General features: G+C 38.9%; 1 protein-coding gene across 1 annotated transcript in view; it reads right to left on the bottom strand.

The window, feature by feature from the left end:
- ARMC3 (armadillo repeat containing 3) overlaps positions 1-25212 on the bottom strand; it is a 115734-nt gene that overhangs the window by 4192 nt on the left and 86330 nt on the right. The window contains exons 17-18 of the mRNA XM_001097654.5: positions 3581-3781; positions 1361-1523 (exon numbers count right to left, since the gene is read on the bottom strand). Of these exons, the coding sequence (XP_001097654.2) occupies positions 1361-1523; positions 3581-3781 (364 nt within the window). The remainder of the gene's footprint in view (positions 1-1360; positions 1524-3580; positions 3782-25212) is intronic.

The following is a 25212-nucleotide window of genomic DNA, read 5'->3' as shown; positions in this document are numbered from 1 at the left end:
ATATAGTTCAAAATGACATTAGTCATGGTAATAGGATTTAAGGTAGTAATTGTAGCTATTATGATAAGAGCTTTATATTTTCTCTTTATATACTGCAGACTTAAGCATGTTTAGATTTTAAAGGGGAAAATAGCTAAGAGAGAGAAGAGAGTTAAGACAGGAGAGAAGCAAGAATTGATAGAGCAGGCAATCCAAGGGAATAGGAAAGGCTAGCACTTAGATAACAGAATTAGCTTGGAACTGGAGGTAAGATGCATGTGAATGCAATGATGTTTATAAGTATTTGGGAAAGGGTAGGAAATTTATGCATTTAGTCTATAGTTCACATTTTCCCAGCTTCTATTATATGCCAGACACTGGATATGATGGAGCAAAAGATCACCCCATCTCTTCAGCCTGATCCTTCTCTGATGTCCCCATTTCAGGGAATAATGCCATCATTACCAGTAGCCCCACTCACAGCCCGGAAATCATTTTGTTCTTCTCATGGACTCTCTCACACCACACCTAGGCAGTCACCAACTCCTTTCGATTATGTCCTCTAAATTCATTGGCTCTTCCACATCTACATGTCAGGATTTAGTATGGATCAACCACTCTTCTTGCTCGGTCACCTTCTAACTGGTTTTCCTGTTTCCAGTCTTGCCCCTGCTCTAATTCATTCCCCATTCTGTTGCCTGAATAGTGGTTCAAAATGATGTTACCCCCTTGAAAACTTTCAGTGGCTACTGTTATATTTTAGGGTAATAAAATAATGCCCAAACTTACATGATGAATTATGATCTAGCATTCAGCCCTCCTCTTTTCCTGATGCACGCAAACTATTCTACCTTCCTCAAATAGACCACTGACTCTCATACCTGTATTATTTTGCATAAGATGTTTTCTCTGTTTAGAATACTCTTGTTTTCCTTCTTTACTTGATGAAACCCTATGCAGCCTCTCGTACTTGGGTTATATATCAGTTCTTTCTCTGGAATTTTCCCTGACTTTACTTTGGAAGCTGCAAGTCTGGTTTAGGTACCCCTTGAGTGCAGGGACTGTCATTTTAGTATCTCTGTACTCTCAGGCCCTAGCAGAGGCCCTCGCCATAGTAGGTGTATGGTCACTACTGAATAAATATGCTTCTAGTAGTCTGGTGAATATATAGGCAGGTATGTGTGTGTATGCATGTATATATTCGTATATATGTATGTGTATGCTTGTATATATGTATATATACACATATATGCCAGATATAAATAAATCTAAATGGTAGAATTAATAATATTCAGTTAAATGTTAGCAACTGGCCTACTCCAATATGATAAAGACAAAGCATTTTTACTTAACGGCAAATGAGGCAAAATACCTTACACACCTTGAAAAGCAAAGCTCGATGGTAGAAGATTCCTTTTTTGACATGTCCAATCGGTATGACATTGGATTTAAGTTGAAATTTTAGTTCACTTATGTGAAGTTCCCAGCTGAAATCAGGTATTTTCTCTTTTGTAATCTTACCACCCATTTTTTCTGCCACATACCTGTGTCAATTACATTGAGATCAAATCAGTCAATTTCAATAACTCAGGATGCTTTGAGTGTAATTACATGTAAATATACATGTAAAAATGACATTTGCGGTGATTTTCATCGTGCTTTATTTTTGAGAAAGTACTTACCATAAGTAGGTTAGCATGCTTACTGTATGTAAACCATCATATATAAACTGAAATTCTAGCAATTTCATTCAATTTGAAGGAGAAAATGAGTGCTAATTTTTTCTAATACTTATAAAAAGATAAAATCAATATAACACTAAATATCAATGCAGTTTTAAAATTTTATCTTACTCTTGAAAAGTATTTTTAAATGTTTTAATCTAAAATCCAAAGAAGGAGTTGAACTAACATATGGTTCTTCTTTCAAGGAATTTAAACTCAGAGACAAGACAAACACCCAGAAAATTTTCCCATTAGATTTATGAACATTTTCAAGTTTTATATTTTTATGTTTTCTTTTAAAATTTATTTTAATTTAGAGAAAGACATGGTATGACTTAACACTGAAGTCAGAGGAGCAAGGAAGAAGAGGACGAGGCAAAAAGAAAAATAAAGTCACAGCTCTGCGGGCAAGGCAGGATAAATGTGGTATACTTTGCTTGTGTATTTATCCTAATATTAGGCTCTCACTGAAGAAGTCAGTAAACACACCTGCAATACCCTTTGTCTATGAAGACCACTACATTCTTGGAGTAAGGGCAGAATTGCAATTTTTATTTTAATTTGTATTTATAAAGAGAGATGAGAGTCTCACTATGTTGCCCAGGCTGGTCTCAAACTCCTGGCTTCAATAAATCCTCCCATCTCGGCCTCCCAAAGCACTGGGATTACAAGCATGAGCTAGTGTGCCTGGCCCAAATTGCGAATTTTAAAGAAATTCCTCTTGCTGCATGAAAAACCAAGCACAGAAGAACAATGATTTAAAAAAAGAAAAAAAAAAAAAAGAGAGAGAGAGAGAGAAAGAGTTGGGGAGAAAGCTGTTGAACTGACTGCAGTTCCACCAAGCCAGGGGTACTCTAGTGAATGCCAAGGAACCAGAGCCATGGGGACATATCTCTGCCTCTCTCTTTATGTTGGTGTGGGCTCAGGTTAAGAAAAGACAATTATTTGAGAATGATGAAAAGTGTTACTGATAGGAACAAAGCATGAGGAGATTCGACAAATGTTCACATAAGCCAAGACAGAGTTCCGCTTGAGCCATCACTTCTCAAGGACATCAGGAACACTTCAGTAGCCAAAAATATTCTCTTCCAGTTCTGACTGACAAAAAGGCAATGATCTGGCAGCTGTGTTACTTGCAGTTGTCACATCCAGGTTTCATGATAGCAACTCACTGCTATTTGGAGGAGATGCAAGCTCCCATGGAGACCGCAGCTGTTGCACAAGCCAGCAGCTTACCTACTGAGTGGTGTCAGTCACGAAGCCTGTCCTCACTTCTGGTGATTCCTAACCCCTTACAGCTACCGAGTCAATTTCCAGCCTTTACCTGGTGTAATTAAACACTCTAATGAAGAAGACAACTTCACTGGCTTATACAGAGCCCTGAGCCTGCCTAAGCAGCCATTGTTTAGAATGCTCACACCCCACTTAGAGAAACATGAAACACGAAAGATCAGAAACAGATCAGAAAAAGAGACATTGGACATTTGTATTAGAAAATTTATCAGTTTACAAATAATTCACAGTAGGATTCATTTAACTTATGAACACCCCATCCACCTGAGGGATGATTTAATTTTTAAACTTTTGATTCATAACTTCTGCAGGATCATATTGAAAGATGTTTTTCATGGGTTCGCTGAAGAAAATGACAGGCATTTTTCTCAAAGCAATTTCCAGCTCCTATCTCTGATTCTTAGTGAACATATGACCTAAATAGAAATTGAGGACTTTTCAAATTCATTGTGTTTCTGTGTCAGAGTCAGAGTGCTGTAAGCTTCAATTTAATTCATGGTATATTTGTCTAAAACATGGCTAAAACGTATATGTCACTAAATTTTTTTCGAAATTAAAAACACATATATACATAGACAACTTACTTTGCAAGAACCTCAATCTGCTCCTTAATATTGGTTATGGGCAGTATTGATTTGGTAACCTCATACACGTACATAGAGAAATCAGGGTCGGAGGGAGGACACCATTCTTTGTCGGAGCTTCCTTCACCCACAAATTTTGGTACCACCATAACCTCTTCCTCCTCTTTCACTTTTTCCTCTTCTTTTTTTCCTCTGCCTTTCCTTTGAAAGTAAACAAGGGCAATCAAGATCACATCTTCTGCTAAACAAACAAACAAATGCTCTTGCATTTCTGAGAAGAGCATCACAGAAATAAGGTACAGTGAACCCTTGAGCAACACGAGATTGAACTGTATGGATCACTCATATGTGGATTTTTTTCAGTAAATACTGTTGGCCCTTCTTATCCCTGGGTTCTGCATTCCACAACCAAATGTGACTGAAAATACAGTATTTGTGCTAAGTAAAACCCACAGATGCAGAGAGCTGACTTTTCATATACGTGGGTTCCACAGAGCTGACTGTGGGTCTAGAGTATGCATGGATTTTGGTATCTATAGGGCTTCATGAAACCAATTCCCCATCGATACTGAGGAATGACTGTATTTTATACACACATAAAGTTTTCAAATTTTCATTTTCAATGACAGTTGGAGAATTTCACAGAGTCTCTATTATGCAGAACAAACGAACTTTCAAGGGAACATTGTGTGATTGATATATATTATGAAAATCATATATTGGTCTTCTGCACAATTGCCTAGCAAGGTGTCTGGCACATAGTAGTAGGTATGTAATACATAGTTATTGAATTGGAAACAATTAGGTTGCCTCTTCAGAGAATCTAAGCCAACTATATCATCTTTTACTTCAGTTAAGACCCTCTGCAGGAATAATATGGATTGCTATTTTCAAGAAAAATTATTCAAAACAAGGAAATAAAGCAAAAAAAAAAAAAAACCCCACAAAATAAGAATGGCATGTAATCTCCATGATGTACAAGAACAAAGACTCATCCAAGGTTTATCTAGAGAAATGTACTTAGTTTAGCACTTAATAAAAATGAAATTTTAATTAAAAGTTCTGGCCTTAGAGAATTACTAGTTAACATGTATATTTTTTACATGTAGAGATGCAAATAATTTCTGTCCAATGGAAAAGATACTCTCAAAGGTTACAGTTTATCCTTCTATTGAATTCCACAATTCCCCATGCTGAACTAAACTTAGCCCAGTAACTGGAAGTGAACATCAGCACAGACAGAGAAGGCTCAAGAAGATTGAAAAAGAAAGAAGAAAAAGAGAGACAGAAAAAGAGAGAATAAAGGAAGCCCCAGTTTTAATTTTTGTTCTTTCTAATTTTTCTTCATTTTTGTGCATTCTAAGCCCATAAGGAATCCTGTGACAGCAGTGGCACTGGTGGCACTGGGATCCTGTAAGAGCCTAAAATTGCTTATAATCTCTCAGACCTTCTGCTATGTGGCTGTAATTATGGGTGCAGTCATGGCAAGAGTGCAGTAGATCAAGATAAATAAAGTTTTCTGGCTGGAGGACCTAAAGGGAAGCCCCCAAAGAATCAGAAAAGGCAAGGAAGATTATGGAAAAGAAGGAGCTCAGAAAAGTAACCCCATAAAATTATTTATAAATTCCTAGGCTTATCCTGAGTTGTGCATACATGGCTTGGCCCTCAACAGCACATACATAGACTCTGAAAACTGAACTATGGGATAGACTGCCATCCAAGTCCCAAAGTGGATACTGGTTGGCATACATGCAGAACCAATCCAAATAGCACTGCAAAGACTTTGAAAATTGAACTGACATGGGAATGACAATCCACAAGAGCCTGGTTGGAATTGGAAGCCTGAACTCAACTTAGTCAATTGACTGCTAAAATACACCCAAAAGGAATATTCTTGGCGTGTAAATGCAACCCATAAATAAGACCCATAGGACTTATAACTTATTATAATCTAAAATTACTCATTATATGAAGAACCAAGAAAATCTCAACTCAGGAAAAGACAATCAATAGACACCACTGCCTAGATGACACAGATGTTGATTACACAGACTTTAAAAATGCTTCAAGAAGTAAGGTCAAATACTCTTGAAATGAATAGAAGTTTAAAAATCTTAAAAATAAATAGAAGACATAAAAATATAATTTTGGAACTGAGAAATATGTAATCAAAAGTTTAAATGAACGTAACTCCCTAAATGGGTTTAATAACATAATGAAGATAAAGGAGGAACTAGCCAATGAACTTGAAGATAGAACAATAAAAATCATCCAATCTGAACAACACAGAGAACAAAATTATTGTTGTTGTTGTTGTTTGAGACAGGGTTTCACCTGTTGCCCAGGCTGGGGGTGCACTGACTGCCACCACTTCTCACTACAGCCTCAAACTTACAGTGCTCAAGTGATACTCCCACCTCAGCCTCCTGAGTAGCTGGAAGTACAGGTGTGTGCCACCATGCTCAGCTAATTTTGTTTTTTATTTTTATTTTTTAAAGACAGGGTCTCACTATGTTGCCCAGGCTTGTCTCTAACTTCTGGGCTCAATTGAAACTCCTGCCTTGGCCTCCCAAAATGCTGGGATTACATGTTTGAGCCACCATACCTGTATAGAAAACAAAAGATTGAAAAAAATAATTGACAGACACTCAGGGACCTGTGGCACAGTTAAAAAGGTCTAAGATTGGTGTCATCAAGTCCCAGACAGAGAAGAGAAAGGGTACAGTATAGAAAAAACACATTGAATTAAGAAGGAAAGGCCGAGATGGCTCCCTCAATTTGGTTGAAAACAAATCTACACAGTCAGGAATTTCAGTGAATGCCAATAAAGTAAACCCAAAGAAGTCTACTCTCAGATACATCAAAATAAAACTATTGAAAACTAAATACAAAGCAGATGACATGACTGTCTATGTGGAAACTCCCAAGGAATTCTCCAAAAAAAAAAAAAATTACTATAAATGAGTTCATCAAAGGGTCAGAATATAAGATCAACACACAAAAACCAATTGTGTTTCATATAGTAAGTAACAAGGAACATGTGCAAATCAAAATTAAAACCAAAAAACTGAAGCATTTACAATTGCTCCAAATAAAATACTTACAGATAAACTTTGCAAAACATGTTGAATTCCTACATGATCTGTGTGCTGAATATTAAAAATGCTAAGGAAAGCAATCAAAGAAGACTTAGATAAATGATGAGACATACTGTGTTCATGGATTTGAAGATGTAACTATTAAAGATGTCAGTTCTCCCCCAAAATGATCTCTGGTTTTAATGCAATTCCTATCAATATCCCAGCGGTTTTTTCTAGACATATAATAGACAATCTTATTCTAGAATTTATATGAAAAGGCACAGGTTTTAGGATAGCTACATCAATCTTGACAAAAATAAAGTGGGAAGAATCACTGTACTTGATAGTAAGGCTTACTATATAGCTACAGTAATTCAGACAGAGTGATACTAGTAGAGGGATAGACATATGGATGCATGTAACAGAACTGAAGACCCAGAAATAGAAATCAAAACAATATGCTCAACTGATTTTTGACAAAGGTGCAAAAGCAATTCAATGGAAGAAGGATGGCCTTTTTAACAAATGCTACTGGGGCAATGCGACTTGAGGGTCCACGTGGTGATGAAACTATTCATTATCTTAACTGTGCTAGTAAATGCATAAACCTACACATGTGATAAAATTGTATAAAACTAAATACACACATGTAGAAGAAAAATAAACTTGAATAAAATGATTGGATTGTATCAATGTCAATATCCTAATTATGATATTGTTCTATAGTTTTCACAATTGTATAATTAGGGTACCTGGAATTGCTCTATATTACTTCTTGTAACAGCATGTTATTACCTCACAAACATTTCAGTTAAAAACTTCCTTGGCCTTACTTTTGTCACCTTTTTCTAGGCTGTATTCTGTTCATTGATCTGTCTGTCCCTTCACCAATACCACATGATCTTGGTTATTGTAGCTTTATAGTAAGTCTTAACAGCAGGTAGTGATTATTTCAACTTTATGATCCTTTTTCAAAATTATTTTGGCTATCATAGTTTATTTACCTTTCCATAAAAGTTTTAGAATCAGCTTGTCTATATCTACAAAAAATCCTGCTAGAATTTTGATGGAATTGCATCAAATCTTTAGAGCAACTGGGGAAAAATCGACATTTTTGCTATTTCGCATTTTCCAATATTTGAGCATGGTATGTCTCTTCACTTAGTGATTCTTTGATTGGTTTTGTGAGTATTTTTGTAGTTTCAATATACAAGTCTTAGACATGTTTTGTTTCACTTTCATTTTTATTTCATATTTCATTTCTGAAAGCTATTTAAAATATTTACAAAATGTTTTGTTTTCAATTGTTCATTGCTAGCATATAGAAACATGATTGATTTTTGTATGTTGACTGTATTGACCTGATATCCTGATATATTACTGAACTCATCTATTAGTTCCAAGAGTTTTTTTTTTAAGTGGATTTCTTAAGGATTTTCTATTTAGACAATCATGTTGTCTGCAAATACAGACAGGTTTTTTTTTTTTCTCCCACACTTTCCAATCTGTATAACTTTTAAACATTGCCTTATTGCAATGTCTAGGAATTCCAATACAATGTTGAACCGGGCGGGGGGGGGGGGTAAAAACAGATGATATTTTGTCTTGTTCATGATCTTTGCAGTCTTTTACCATTAAGTATGATGTGATCCGTAAATGAGTTTGTAGATGCCTTTTATCAAGTTGAGGCAATTCCCTTTTATTCCTATTTTCAACAGTTATATTTTTATTTTTATCATATCAACATCATAAGTAGATGTTTAATTTTGCCAAATGCTTTTTCTGTGTCAGTTAATATAAGTTGGTTTTTCTTCTTTATACTGCTAATATGATGGATTACATTGATTGACAAGCATGACACAGGCTTGCATTCCTAGGATAAAGCCCTCAAGTTGCTCAGATAAATTATTCTTTGTATCTACTGCTGAATTTGATTTGCTAATATTTCATACAGGATTTAGGGATCTACGTTCATGAGGAATATTGATCTGTAATTTTCTTGTAATGTCCTTGTCTGGTATTGGCATTAGAGTAACCTAGTGCAAATAGATTGGCATTAGATTCTCGTGAGCTGAGAAGTGTCCTCTATTTTCCTATTTCTGAAAAAAATGTGTAGAATTGATGTTAATTCTTTAAATGTTTGGTGAAATTTGCCAATGAAACTATCTGGATCAAGAGATTTCTTTTTTGAAAAAATTTTAATGAATTAAATTTATTTAATAGTTGCAGGGCTGTTATCTATTTCATCTTTGGTGAGTTTGGGTAGTTTGTAATTTTTGATAAATAATTGGTCCATCCATTATATCTAAGTTGCTGAACTAAGTTGCTTGTAGCATTTCTTTATAATCCTTTATTGTGTGTTGAGGGGTTGTAGTAATAATTCCTTCTTTCATTCCTGGCTTTGGCAATTTGTGTCCCCTCTCTTTAATTGTCATCTTTGCAGAGGTTTACCCACGTTATTTAACTTTCTAAAGAACCAGATTTTTATTTCATTGATTTTCTCTATTGTTTCTCTTTTAAATGTCATTGATTTCTGACTTTCATTATTTCCTTCTTTCTGTTTGTGTTGGGAGTGTTTTTCTCTCCTTTTTCTAGTTTCTTGAGGTAGAAGCTGAGATTATTGATTGAGACCTCTTTTTGTTTCTAACGTAAGCATTTAGTACAATAGATTTTCCTCTCAACAGTCCTTTAAGTGGGCCCCACAAATTTTGATATGCTTTAATTTTCTTTCAGTCCTATGTTCTTAATTTTTTTAGATGTCCTTTTGTGTCCCATGGATTATTGAGAAGTGCATCATTCAATTTTCGTGTTTAGAGATTTTCTTGTTGTATTTGTTATTAATTTCTAGTCTGATTCTATCATGATTATTGCACATATTATGTATAATTTCAAGTTTTTAAAATTTCATGAGGTTTTTTGTATGGCTCAGGATATTTGTGAATTTTCACATGCACTTTTAATGAAATATGTATTCTGCTGTTATTGTTGGAGTGTTCTACATATGTCAATGAGATCTTGTTGGTTGCTGCTGTTGCTCAAATCTTCTATATCCTTGCAAATTTTCCACTTAGAAGTTCTACCAGTTGCTGGGGGTCGGGGGCAGTGTTGAAGTCCCAAATATAATTGTGAACTTGTCAAATTCTCCTTTTAGTGCTATCAGGTTTTTTTTTTTGTTTCATTTATTTTGAGGCTTTGTTGTTTGGTTCACACACATTAGATCATTATGTCTTCCTCATAGATTAATTCATTTGATCATTAATATAATGTCCCTCTTTATCTCTAGTAATTTTCTTTGCTCTGTAGTCTAATTCATAAGATATTTTAAAACCCACTCCTGTCCATCCTTTTACTTTCAACCTACCTACGTCAAATGAATTTGAAGTGAGTTTCTTTAAACAGCATATAGCTGGATCATAACTTCTTATCCACTCTGCCAATCTGTCTTTTGATTGGTTTTTATTCCTCTGCTCTTCTTTTCTTGCCTTCTTGTGTGTTACTTGAACATTGTTTTTAGGATTCCATCTTGACTTATTTATGGTTTTTTGAGCGTAGCTTTTTGTATAGGTTTTTTAGTGGTTACAGTAGATATTACAATATACAAATATAGCTTATCACAGTGTACTGGTATCCACATTTTACTGCTTCAAGTAAAGTATAGAAGCCTCACTTCCTTTCAGGTGTCTTTACTTCCTTTACTTTAAAATATCATTGTCTTGGGTATCAGATGTTATACATTTTGTTTCAATCATCAAATGTGACTTATAAAACTCATGAGGAAATGGATCGTCTACTGCATGGAGATATATATATATATGTGTGTGTATATATGTGTGTGTGTGTATATATATATAATATATATATTTTATATATATATATATATATATATATATATATATATATATATATATTTCCTCTTTCTTCCTGATCATTCTGGATTCTTTCATCATTTCCTTTCTGTTTGAAAAACATTCTTTAGCCAATCTGTTAGGATAGGCCTGCTAACTGTAAGTTGTTTAGTTTTCATTTACCTGAGGAGGGCTTTATTTGCCTTCTTCATTGCTGAAGAATAGTTTCACCAGATACTTGTGGTTGACAGTTCTTTTCTTTCAGCACTTGAAAAATATGCCACTTCCACCTGGCTTCTATAGTTTCAAATAAGAAAGCCACTGTCACTTGAATTGGTGTTTTCCTACAAGAAATGCATAGTTTTTCTTTGGCTGCTTTCAAGAGATTTTTGTCTTTTGATTTCAGAAGTTTAATTATAATAAACTTAGTGTTGACTTCTTTGGATTTATCCTATTTGGAATCTTCTCTTCTTTAATCAAAAATTTATATCTTTCACCAAATGTGGGGAGTTTTCAATCGTTACCTATTTGAATACTCTTTAAGTCCTACCCTCTCTCCTCTCCTTCTGGAACTGCAATGATATGAATGTTGGATCTTTTATTATTGTCCCATAAGTCCCTGAGGTGTTGTTCATTTTTTTTTTGCCAGTTATTTTTTCTCTTGGTTATACAGGTTGAGTGAATTCTACTGCTCTGTCCTCAAGTTAGCTGAATCTATCATCTGTCATCTCCACTTTATTATTGTGTCCTTCCAGTGAGATTTTTTATTTGTTATTACATTTTTCAGTTCTATAATTTCTATTTGGTTCCTTTTTTATAACTGCTATTTTTGTTGCTGAAATTTTCTATTTTTTTCAGTTATTTCAAGAAAATTTGTAATGGATTGTTGAAGCACATTCATGATGACTGCTTTAAAATCCAGGTCAGATAATTCCAACATCTGATTTACCTTCATGCTGGCATTAACTGATTGTCATTTCATTGGTATTGTGATTTTCTTGGTTCCTGATATGATAGATCTTTTTTTGGTCATAATCTGGATATGTTGTCCATTATATTGGGAAACTCTGGGTCTATTTATTTATTTTAGCAAGCAGTCTCCCTGGAGTTCTGCATGGACGTCCTGGACTACTTTTGTAGGCAGTGATTCCAATGACACTTTAATTTTCAGACACTTTCAGTGAGTGTATGTGTTTTTCTGCTTGGTTTAACTAGGCTGCTGGGACTCCCACTGGTCCTTCTTGGTGTATCTGAAGGAACACAAGGGGTTTCCCCATTCTGGGACTCTTTGTGAAGGATAGGTATTTCAGGCCTACAAGGACCCAGAGGCTTCCCTAGGCAGGGGCTTGTTGTGTCTGGTTTCCCCCAGCCTGTGTAAGATAGAGAGGACCTTTGTGGCAAGATGTCTCCCTACTATCATCCCCCACTCCATGTCTCTTGGTGAGGGAAGGTAGCCTCAACGCCATGGGGACAAAGGAGTGGCCTGTGCCAGGGTACTTATTGTGCTTAGGTCTTTCTTGCAGGTTCCACCCACCTGCCCAATGTTTCTTAGTGGGAGAGGGAGTCTCACGCTTATTGGGACAAAGCAGCTTCCCAGGCTGGCCACATCCTGGGCTGAGCAGGTCCCTTCTGGCCACTCCAGTATCTCTGGGTGGGAGAAGCAAGTCTCAGGCCCTCAGGTACACTTGCTGTGTCTGGGTCCCTCTTGCTACTACTTCCCAGCTGCCTTGATAGGTCTTGGTAGGTCTAGGAGTGGACAGGGGGAAAAGGGAAGGGGTCTCTGGCTGTCAGAAGAGATGTTTGCTTACTCTAGACTCCTAGCATTAGTGGGGTTCCAATCAACCCCCTTGTCATTGACAATGAGTTTGCCTAGTGTTGTCAAATGACTACTAGTTGCTTTCTGTTGCTAGGCTGGGGGACCTTCTGTTAGATGAGGGAATATAAGATGCCCTGCTGCTGTGTTTTTCCCCTAGTCAGAGGGTCCCCAGCCAGTTCACCTTCTTCCTGCTTCCTTTGGAGTTCTCCTTTGTTTGCCTCTTGCATTATTTCCAGGGTTAATAGTTCTATTTAGTAGGGAGGAGAAAAGAAAAACTAGTCTGTGTCAACTTGATTTGCAGGAAGTCATCAAATGATTCTTGACAAAGGTACAAAGATAATTCAAGAGAGACAAATGTTGCTTTTCACCAAATCTTCCTGGAACAATTATATATTCATATGCAAAGTAAATTTCAACATAAGCCTCACATTTAATGTAAAAATTAACTCAAAATTAATGCTAGCCCTAAATAGAAAACCTAAAAGCATCCAATATTTTGAAGAAAACAAAGGAGGAAATCTTCTTGATCTAGGGTTAGCCTATATATATATGTAAACACTCTATAGATATAAATATAAATATACGTATTTTTTCAAGGCATTCTTCAAGAAGCAGGGAGTTTTTAGACGTGACACGAAAAGCACAATCTATAAAAGAAAATTTTGACAAATTTGACTTCATCAAAATTAAAAACTTTTGCTCTGAGAAAGATACTGCTAAGGAAATAAAAAGACAAGTTACAGAGTGGGAGAAAATATTTGCAAGCCACATGGTCAACAGAAGATTCATATATAAGACAAAGAATGCTCAAGACTGAACAGTAAAAAAACAAACAGCTTCGGCACAGCAAAAGAAACTATCAACAGAGTAAACAGGCAACCTACAGAATGGGGAAAAGTATTCACAAACTATGCATCCAACAAAGGTCTAATATCCAGAATATATACAGAACTTAAACAATTCAACAAGCACAAAATGAATGACCCCATTAAAAATGGGCAAAGGACATGAACAGACAATTCTTAAAAGAAGACATACATGCGGCCAACAAATATATGAAAAAACGTGCAAATTCATTAATCATTACAGAAATGCAAATCAAAACCATAATGAGAATACCGTCTTACACCAGTTAGAATGGCTAATGCTAAAAAAATAAAAAATAACAGATGTTGGCAAGGTTGTGGAGAAAAGGGAGCATTCATTCACTGTTGGTGGGATTGTAAATTAGTTCAGCCACTGTGGAAACAAGTTTGGAGATTTCAAAGAACTTAGAACTACCATTTGACCCAGCCATCCCATTACTGGGTGTACACCCAAAGGAAAATAAATCATTGTACCAAAAAGACACATGTACTCCTATGTTCATTGCAGCACTATTCACAATAGCAAATACATGGCATCAACCTAGATGTCCATCAATGTGGTATGTATACACCATAGAATAAAATGCAGCCATAAAAAAGAATAAAATCATGTCCTTTTCAGCAGCATAGATACAGCTGGAGGTCATTATCCTAAGTGAATTAATGCAGGAACAGAAAACCAAATACCACATGTTCTCAGTTATAAGTGGGAGCTAAACATTGTGTATACATGGACATAAAGATGAGAACAACAGACACCAGGGCACTGGGGGCTACTAGGTAGGGGAGGCTGAGAGGTGGGGAAGGGTTGAAAACATACCTATTGGAATTGGGCTCACTACCTGGGTGACAGGATGATTCATATGCCAAATCTCAGCAACACACAATTTACCCACGTAGCAGACCTGCACCTGTACCCCCTGAACCTAAAATAACAGTTGAGAAAAAGCAAAAACAAAATCCCAAATTTAAAAAATGGACAAAATACTCGAACAGATAGTTCACCAAAGAGGATATAAAGATGGCAAATAAGCACATGAAAAAAAAAGTTAACATCATTAGCTATTAGGGAAATGCAAATTAAGATCATGATGAGATACCCCTATTTACATATTAGAATGGATAAATAAATACTAACAATCCCAAGTGCCAGCAAGGATGTGGAGCACCTGGCGTTCTCATACATTGCCAGTGAGAATGCAAAATGCTCTTGCTACTCTGGAAAAGTCTGCTAGTACTTATAAAGTAGAACATACAGTTACTATATGACCCAGAAATCCCACTCCCAGGTATTTACCCTAGAGAAATTAAAACTGGCTGTGTGTGGTGGCACATGCCCATAATCCCAGCTATTCGGGAGGCTGAAGCAGGAGAATTGCCTGAACCCAGGAGGTGGAGGTTGCAGTGAGCCAAGAAGATTGCACCACTGCACTCCAGCCTGCGCAACAGAGTGAGACTCCACCAAAACAACAACAACAACAACAAAACCCTTACATTCACACACACATGAATGTTTATAACAGCACTATTCATAATCAACAAAAACTGGAAACAACTCAATTGTCCTTTAACAGGTGCATGGACGTATACCGTGGTATACCCATACAATGAAATAATACTCTGAAATAAACTACTGATACACAAAACAATTCAGAAGAATCTCAAAGGCATTACACTGTGTGGAAAGGCCAGTCTCAAAGATTACACACTGTACGATCCTATTCATGTGGCATTCTCAAAAAGACGAACAGGCGTGGCTGTGCGGTGATGGCTTGCGCATGTCATCCCAGCACTTTGAGAGGCAGAGGCAGACGAACTGCTTGAACTCAGGAGCTCCAGACCAGCCTGGGCAACATGGCGAAACCTTACAAAAATTAGCTGGGTGTGGTGGTGCACACCTGTAGTCCCAGCTACTCGGGAGGCTGAGGTGGGAGGATCACTTGAGTCCAGGAAGTTGAAGCTGCAGTGAGTGGAGGTTGCAGTGAGCCAAGATCATGCCACTGCACTCCAGCCTGAACTCTACAAAGTGAGAACCTGTCTCTAAAAAAACAAAACAAAGCAAAACAGAAAAACTACAGTAACAGAGAACAAACAGAGAATACCAGGGGTTAGGATTATCTGGGGTGGTAGAACTGTTTTGTATCCTGGTTGTGATGATGGTTATATAAATCTCCACTTTCGTTAAAGTTCATAGAATTGTATACAGAAATCAATTTTAAAATAAACCTTGCTGTGTATTCACTTTATATTTACATGAGAGTTATGATTTTACTTTTATACAAATTATATTCTAACACTATAGATGGAATGTCTGTCTTTACTCACTTTCTGCATCTCACCCTAGGGGATGCTGGTGTGACCTGATGACCTGCACCCCACTTTTTACTCTGCACCAAACACCCCTAAACAGCTTGACACAAACTGGAACATTTTCAGTATCAAAGGAGGCAATCATCGTTTTGTTAAAATACTTCTGGGCTGGTAAATAACAGCTTATCTATCATTTGGTCCTCGGCAAGGCTTACTTTCTCTACTTTCCACTGCTAGCTGAGAGCCCACATTGGGAGAACCGGCAGTGAGGCTGGACAGCCCTCTGGGAGGCCGTGGGGAGGATGTCCACGGCCACTCACTAGAGCAGCTTTGCAAGGAACTCAGGGAAATCTAGAAGGGGAAGATGCAGGGATCAGGGGAGTCACAGCCTCCTCACTTCACAGCTGTGCCAGGACGCAGCCTACCCTTTTCCAGTTTTTGGTTTTAGCTGTTTTTCCTTAATAATTACCAAGATGCAAGTCTAATAAATGATGACATAAAAATGCCTTTTTGGTTTTAAAGTACACAGGCTCTTGGCTGACGCACAGTCACAGAGACAGATCAAGAGGCACCATCTATGGCCAAACATGACCTTGGGCAGAGGGTCTAAAAAGGAATGAAATGAGAGCATAAGTTTCCAAGACTCCCCACAGTTTGGTGACTCCAGTGTGGGTTGGGACCCCAGCCGGGACCACAGACCTGCTTCCCTGCCCAAGGACTTTAGCTCTTTTGCGTGATGAGAGAAGTCTCCAGAACCGGCCTGGGTGGGACTTTGAGTAGGTGGAGTTCCAACGAGGACAATGCTGTTTCTAATTCCCGACTCGCGGTCAACGCTGCTGCTAGTTCATTTCTATTTTTCCCGCAGAATTTTGTCAATTAACCAGTGATATGTAAATAAATGCTTCTGTTTATTATTAAAAAGAATTGTTGCCTTATCTAAATATCTACCACACTGTTCTTCGTGACATTGGCGTGTTTTCTGAGGGCAGATTTTCTTATACACCTTGTTCATTATAAAAGGATTGGACAATATTAAGATTAAACAGTAGCTTTGATTGCAGCTTTTATTTTGTTGCTTCTTGAGAACAAGGAACTTAAAACAACAACTGTGTCAGAGGGTCAAGAAATCAGGAAAATGGGGCTAGGCCAGACCAAGCAGGTGAAGCACCTGTTTTGTTTTGTTTTGTTTTGTTTTGTCTCTCTCTGTTGCTCAGGCTGAAATGCAGTAGTGCAATCTTGGTTCACTGCAAACTCTGTCTCCCAGCCTCAAGAGATTCTCCTGCTTCAGCCTCCCAGGTAGCTGGGATTACCAGCATTCGCCACCCCAACCAGCTAATTTTAGTATTTTTAGTAGAGACAGGGTTTTAGCATGTTGGCCAGGCTGATCTCGAACTCCTGACCTCAAGTGATCCGCCCATCTCGGCCTCCCAAAGTGTTGGGATTACAGGCATGAGCCACCATGCCTGGTCAATCACTTGTTATATACTCACACGTATTGAGCATCTGTTACACTAGCAGTAAAATAAAGATTATTTATCTTTAAGTATTACTTGAAGCACAAGGTGGGAGGGAAGAATTGACTGAGGTCCAGATGAATTTTCTTTTTATTTTGAAGAAAAGAAGAGAAAAAAACTCCTGTCAACTGCTATTTGAGAATTACAAAGCTCTGTATTAGTTATAACAAGTACTAAAAGTTTTATACTTTCTAATTAAATATTGTATTTGCTGCAGCCAAGTAGAGAGGTTAATCATATATCATTGAATGCACCCACCATACATTCTGATAAAATCTCTAAGCAAAAGTTACTATTTCCTAGAGAGATCATCTTAACCCCCTTATTTGTAAAAAAAAAATAATAATAATAAATTGGACATCATCACATACATAGTTAAGATTTTAGTAAATTGGAAACCAATACTAGGAAGGTCAATTGGAAGTGCTGGAAGCACAGATAGGTTCACCTGTTTTCTAAAATTGCAAGGTGGCATTGTAAGATTGGAGAGCTCAGTTCCGATAGTCAGTCCAATACTCAGTCACTGAATAGAGTGACTATTCAGAGTTACCTACAAAACAGAGGCAGGAGTGTTTCTCAGAGAGCGTGCTGCCTGATGTAAGAACAAGGAATCATTTGGCATGAAGGAGAAAATATCGGATACACCTTCGGGAAAGGCAATCTTATGAATGATTAAAAAGAATTTCCTGGAACTCCTGAACTGTAGTTTCTTATTGCTATAAATAGAAGCATTTCTTTTGAACTTCTTTCACCGAAGGCTGCCAGGTTATATTAAGAAGGGCTTCAGTACTTAAATACATTTCAGGCATATGGAAATAAACACTTGGAAATTATAAAATTAACTCCAGTAAAATTAACTCTCAGAGCATCCGTTTTTGGTTAAAGACAGCAGAACTTTTACCTCTCCAGCAGAAACTTTAGCAAAACTACCTCAGGAAACAGGGATTTACTGTGGGATCCAAAGCTCTAAGGTTATTTTTCTACATTCATAGGTGGATGAAAAGGGGAGCAGGTAAACATATAGAATATTTGGCTGACTCTAAATCATGTATTGACATTTTCAAAGTTTAATCCCTTGCTCCTTTTTGATACCATTGACTATTTAAATACATAATTATAGGACAAGGCTGGTGGGAGAAATACAGGTCATGAACCCAGCCCACTTGGGGTTTCAATTTAAGCAAGAAGATTTTGTTATGTGGAAAATAATCACAATACTAGGCAGCATTCAATAAATTCCACATGAGTGATAAAGATATGAGAGTCTCCAGGAGTTCAATGTTGAAAGAAATGTATTCAGATCGGGTGTCCTATTCCACCCAATCTATTCCAAAAGGATGGGAACAAGGCATCGTTCAAAGTAGAGATAGGATTTGTTCTGGGTAGTGTCTGATTGTGTGAGTGTGTGTATTTCTTTATTGTCTGTCTTCTCACTAGGATGTAAGTTCTATGAAGGCAAAAGTTTTTGTTTACTGCTGTATCTCCAGCACTGGAACAATTCCAGGCACATAGAAGGTGCTCAATAAGTATTTGTTGAATGAATGAATTGTAGAAAAAAAGGTGAGAAGGTGTTTACATGTGACTAAGATATAATATCTGTTTCTGAAAGACTTTAGTAGTCAAGAGTTGGGGGAAGAAGCAAGCAACAACGATTATGAGTAAAAAGAGGGTAGTGGGAAATTATTTTAAAAACAAAAATGTTTTAGGAAATCATTATCCTGTAGATCAAGGTTGTCTGAGTAACAGAAGTGTTAAAGCATTTGCTGTAAATATCTAAAAGGCTGTAGATATGAACAGCGTGGAAAGAAGATATGAAAAAGGAGACAGAAAAATAACTTTTAAATATGTGTAATAAACTCATGTTCAATCAAGTAAACGTTCATGAAAACTGGTCTGAATACAAAAGAATAGTGTAGATAGAACTTATACATTTCACAAACAGGTCTAGTGGATGCTATTTTTAAATATTTACATTCAAGTGTCCTCTATAAGGAAAAGCTTTAGAAGAAATGTTAGATATGTTGGTTTCAGTGAAGACTAAGGAAGGAGGAGAGTGGATAACCAGGAAACGAATTAATCACATCTCCTATGAGTGTTTTGCCATGAAGGGGAGTATAACTAAAGCCTTGAAACCAAAAGTAATATGGTGCCTGGTCACCCAGGAGGCAGAGATTTGAGTTTACATGTTGCATGGTAATGATATTCATCAGGAAAAAGAAATCCATACTTTCTGAACACTTCACATGTAATTGATCTTACTTCTTTCCCATCTCTTCTATCCTCTGCCTTTCAAAAATGTAGCCACTCCATGGTTCTCGATGTCTCATTATTCTTTGTCAGTATCTGTCAGTCTTTGTATTTATCTTTTTCCTTTATGACCTTCTGTTAAATTTTTTTTTAACTTTTATTTTAAGTTCAGGGGTATATGTGCAGGTTTGTTACATAGGCAAATTTGTGTCATGGGTTTTTTTTTTTTTTTTGTACAGATTACCTCACCCCTCAGGTATTGGGCCTAGTAGCCATTCATTATTTTTCCTAATCCTCTCCCTCCTCCCACCCTCCACCCTCCAGTAGGCCCCAGTGTGTGTTGTTGTTCCCCTCTATGGGTCCATGTGCTCTCGTCAGTTAGCTCCCACTTATAAGTGAGAACACACAGTATTTGGTTTTCTGTTCCTGCATCAGTTTGCTAAGGATAATGGCCTCCAGCTCCATCCATGTCCCTGTAAAGAACATGATTTCATTCTTTTTTGTGTTTGCACAATATTCCATAGTGTATATGTACCACATTTTATTTATCCAGTCTATCATTGATGGGCATTTAGGCTGATCCCATGTCTTTGCTATTGTCTCACTCTTTTTAACATAAAATATTTTCAATGGCTTACCAGATGAATGCAGTTAAAATATTTTATTCTCTTTCTAGGAGTCCAACGTTTTAATAGTCACAAGACAAGAAGGGTTGACCAAAAGATAGACAACAGGACAACAGGGCTATGGCTAATCTACCCCTCAGTGGACCAAAGGCTAAGAAGGGAAGAGAGAAGGGACACACATTGAACTCCTAAGTGCGCTAGGCAATGGTCAGGCACTTTCCTGACACCATATCGCCTCTTACAGCAGCTCTTTGAGGCAGGGATCATCATTTTCATTTACAGTTCAGAAGACCAAGGCAGTTGTGTCTGAATCCAAAGTCTGAGTTAACCTTCATGCCAACAATCCTCTTAAATCCTAGGAGTGTATCAGGGTTTATCTTGAAGTGGGGAGTGAGCTGCCAGAATGCGGAGAAAGAGGGAGAGTGAAGACAGTACAAAGAAGGAATAATTATTCTCATTTGTTTATATTTGTTCTCCCTGGGCATATGGTAAAGGAGTCAAACATCTGTTCCTTTCAACAAGCAGCATTCAATAATTAAAGTAATTTTTAATATTTAATTGATAAATAATTTTTTACTGCCCCTGATGAGCCTGATACTATTCTAGGCTCTATGGATATAAAGATTAAAAAAAAAAAGGCATGGTCCCGGATCTCAAACGGCTCATTGTTTAGTAAGAAAGAGAATTAATCAACACAAATCAGTGCAGGCTATGGATGAGATAGAATCCATTCACAAAGGAGTTTCAGTTTCACGGGATGACTAATGGCTGCGTTCTGGAGATCTAGTGTACAGCATGGAGACATTATATTATATCTAATAATACTGTATTGTATACGTGAAATTTACTAAGAGAGTAGATCTTCCATGTTCTTACCACAAAACTACAAAAAACAAAAGGGAACTCTGTGAGGTGATGGAAGTGTTGATTAACTTAATCGTGGTAAACATTTCACAGTGTGCACAGATATCAAAACATCATGTTTAAATGTACATAATAATTCTTTTGTCAATTAAGCCTCGATAAAGTGAGAAAAAACTATAGCTAAATAAATAATTAAAAACCCAAATTCACAAAAAATGGGCACAAAGTAAATATTTACCCTGGTGTGATCAGAGAAGGCTTCACAAAAACAAAGCTGTAAAGAAAATAAAGAATGGAAACGAATCCACAAATTTGAGGAACTTGCCACAAAACAAGAAAGGCTATTCCAGGGTAGGCCATGCTTGGAGTTTGGGCTTCAGCTATACGATGAGAGGGAACTTTGTTTTAGGCAGAGTCATATGATCTGACTTTCATTTAAAAAGGTGTGTAGTGGCTGGCCATGGTGGTTCACGCCTGTAATGCCAGCATTTTGGGAGGCCAAGGTGGGCGGATCACACGAGGCCAGGAGTTTGAGACCAGCATGGCCAACATGGTCTCTAATAAAAATTAAAAAAAATAAAGAGCTGGGCATGATGGATGGCATGCACCTGTAATCCCAGCTACTCAGGAGGCTGAGGCATGAGAATTGCGTGAACCCAGGAGGCAGAAGTTGCAGTGAGCCGGGATCACACCACTGCACTTCACCCTGGTGACAGAGTGAGACTCTGTCTCAAAAAAAAGGTGGGGGCTCGCACCTCTGGGGGCGCATGCATGGAGGATGGGTTTATGTAGGGCTATGTGAAAGTGGGAGGATTTACAGTACAATAAGGAGGTTGTTGTGATTGACATACAACAAAAAGGCCTGAACCGGGGAAGTAAAAGTGAAAATGAAGGGACGAAATAGATGTAGGAGAGTTAAGACATAGAGTGGATAGGACTGTCTTGGTCATTCCATATTGGGGATAAATGAGAAGGACTTCAAGATGATTCCTAGGCATGGGTGATTGTATGGGAATATGGTTAACAGGAGCAAGCATAGGGAAGAGAGGGAGAGGGAGCTTGGGAGCTGCGATGAACAATGAGTTCAGGTTGGAACATATTGAACTTAAGGTGCCTTCAGAGTGACAAGGCAGAGGACTCCACCAGGCAACTGGACACACAGGTCTGGACTCAAGAGAAGGGTCTCAGCTTTGGAATGGGAGCTAAAACTATGGAGAGTAGGAATAGGAGTACTACTTTTGGAGAACACTGATATTTACAGTATTGCAAAGGATGAAAAGATAACACCAAGGGCCAAAAATGAAGGGATTTATCCATAGAACAAAGTGACATGGATCTAATGAGATCAAGATGTGAGTGCTTCACAGTGTTACGGAAAATGTCAGTGTCAAATATCACAATAAAGCAAACTATAGCTGTGTGAAGATTAGCAGCTTGATATTCGCAAGTACACAAAGTGAGTTCCCACCCAGAAGGATTGCCCAAAAGGTTTAGGATTAAGAACCAGATTGAGCTGTAAGAAAAATAAGACAATTTTAAAAAGCCAAGAAGAGCAGAAGAACTAAAGATGAAAGCTGATGTGCTCACCCGTCTGGGTGAGGACCAGAGGGAAAGGTGCACTTTGATTGAAGCACTATATGTACAACAGGGTCCTGTGGCTGCTCATCAGTCAAGTGGCCCGTCCCTAGCAAGGCAGCAGAAGGTTGAGTCTTTCCCAGGGCCATAGCTGGGTGGACTAAAGGGGAACACTTGTCTCAGAGGCAGCCAACGTTCCGGATGGCCTGTGAAAATGAGATTGAGTCTCCTGAAAATGCGCGAAGAGACAGAGAGAGATTGTACTTGATTGCTGCCAGGCTTTTGAACTGGAAGGCTGTTTTGGAATTGGGGCCAGATTTGGTCCCTTAGCAAACCAAGGCCACATGCAAGCTACAGTTAGAGGTGAGGCCGTTAAAAAAAAAGCAAGCAAGGAAGCAAGTGCAAGTAAGTTACCATGCAGGTGGAGGGAGAAAGAGAGAGAGGAAGAGAGATGGGCGGGCCCTGCAGTTGTCACCTGTCCCATTGAGGACCCTCTGCATCCCTGCACTGAATTCCTTTATATCCTTGTACAGTTGGAGTGGGTTTTGGCTCCTTGCAACTGCTTAGTACAACAATAATAATAGCAACAGGAGCTGACATTTGTTGACTGCTTACCATGTGCCAGGCACTGCGCTAAGCATTTCACACGTAGTGACTTACTTGAGGCTTACAACAGCACTATGAAAACAGTTCTATTTTTATTTCAGTTTTATGGATGAGGAAACAGAGATAAAGAGAAGGTAACCTATTTGCTCCAGATGCATCATTTACAAGTGTGGAACTTGTCAGAAATAACCTTTTCCTGCCAAAGTTTGGATTTCTGTTCTTTTGAATAAATGTGAATGCCTATGAGTGCCAGTCAGGCACTGCACTAAATACAGGGGATGAAAAGAAATTATTCAAATAAGAACATGTCCTTGTTCTTGAGGAGCTTTTAGTCCAATGGGGAGAAGCTCAGAGAGGCCAAAGGGTAGGGCGGAGCAAAACAAAGAAAAGGGAAGGACAAGGAATGGAAAGGAAAGGAAAGGGAAGGAGAGAGGAGGGAAGGGAAGGAGAGAGGAGAAAAGGGAAGGAGAGAAGAGGGAAGGGAATAACAGGGAAGGGAAGGGAAGGAAAGGGAAGGAGGGGGAGGGAAAAGAAGGAGGGGGTAGGGAAGGGAAGGAGAAGGGGAGGAAAGGAAAGGAGAGGAGAGGGAAGGGAAAGAGAGGGGAGGGAAGGGAAAGAGGGGAGGGAAGGAAAGAGAGGGGAGGGAAGGAAAGAGAGGGGAGGGAAGGAAAGAGAGGGGAGGGAAGGGAAGGAGTGGGGAGGGAAAGGAAGGAGAGGAGAAGAAAGGAAAGGAGAGAGAAGAGGGTAGGTCAGGGAATGGGAAGTAAGGGGAGAGAGAAGGGGGAAGGGAAGGGAAAGAGGGGAGGGAAGAGAAGGGAAGGGAAGAGAAGAGAAGAACAGGGAAGGGAAGGGAGAGGGGAGGGAGGGGAAGGAGAGGGGAGGGAAAGAAAGGAGTGGGGAGGGGAGGGAAGGGAAGGGGTGGGAAGGAAAAGCGAGGAGAGGAGAGGGAAGAGAAAGAGGGGAGGGAAGGGAAGGAAAGGGAAGGGAAAGCGAAGGAAAGGGGAGAGAAAGGACAGAGCAGGGAGGGAAAGGAAGGAGAGGATAGGAAAGGGAAGGAGAGAGAAGAAGGTAGGTCAGGGAATGGGAAGGAAGGGGAGAAAGAAGAGAGAAGGGAAGGGAAGGGAAAGAAGAGAGAAGGGAGGGACGGGAGGGAAGGGAAGGGAAGAGAAGAGAAGAACAGGGAAGGGAAGGGAGAGGGGAGGGAGGGGATACAAAGAAGCAGAGGGAAGGGAAGGAGAGGGAAGCTGGAGGGAAGGGAGGAGAAGGGAAGGGAAGGAAGAGAAGGACAAGGAAGGGGAGGAGAGAGCAAGCAGAAGCTATGGGACTGGAACCACAGGAGCAGATGAGAAGCACTGATGAGAATATTGAGCAGCAGAGACTGTAACAACAGAGAAGAAAGAGCAGAAAATAAAGCAGTCTAAGGAGGAGGGCAAACCACTGCCTACGCCTTGGGAGACCTGGGGCCCAGCCTCCTTGGAAAGCAGGGGTCTGGTATCCACATTCCACAGCCTCCAATGCCACCATGGCCCTTACAGGCTTAAGTCTACCATAACTCAATACAGTTTTTCAAATAATCCAGGAAAGTTCTCACAGGAGAAGTATGTTTTAAAAATATGTAAACATGTAGGGCCAAGCAGGGTGACTCATGCCTGTAATCCCAGCACTTTGGGAGGCCAAGGCAGACAGATCACGAGGTCAGGAGTTCGAGACCAGCCTGGCCAACAGGGTGAAACCCCGTCTCTAGTAAAAATACAAAAATTAGCTAAGCATGGTGGCTCACACTTGTAATCCTAGCTACTCAGGAGGCTGAGGCAGGAGAATTGCTTGAACCCGGGAGGCAGAGGTTGCAGTGAGCCAAGATAGGAGATGGTGCCACTGCACTCCAGCCTGGGCGACAGAGGAAGACTCCGCCTCAGGAAAAAAAAAAAACAAAACAATGCACAGACCTTAAAAGGACATTACAATTGTCCCAACCAAGTAAGAGCGTTGCCCTATTTGCCTCTCCTCCTCCTCGTTCCTTTTCCCATGGAGGGTCAGAGACAGTGAGGGAGGCGGGGAAGGCCGTGGAAGCAAAAGTGGGGCGGGAGGAGAGAGAGCAGGACCACACACCTGGGTGTGGGGTTCCCCACCTGCAAAAGGCAGCAGCGGGAGGCAGAAACCCTCACACCAAGTTGGTTACCCAGGGTTAGGCTGTCAAAGGGCTGTCTAAAGACTGCTGTCCCTGTTGTCATGTTTTAGTTAAAGCAACTGTAGGACTCTGTTGTTCCTACAAGTGATCCAAGT

This window comes from Macaca mulatta, chromosome 9 (genome assembly GCF_049350105.2).
Source record: "Macaca mulatta isolate MMU2019108-1 chromosome 9, T2T-MMU8v2.0, whole genome shotgun sequence".
Lineage (NCBI taxonomy): Eukaryota > Metazoa > Chordata > Mammalia > Primates > Cercopithecidae > Macaca > Macaca mulatta.
The sequence above is the reverse complement of the archived record's forward strand: the minus strand, read 5'-3'. Positions and strand labels throughout refer to the sequence as shown.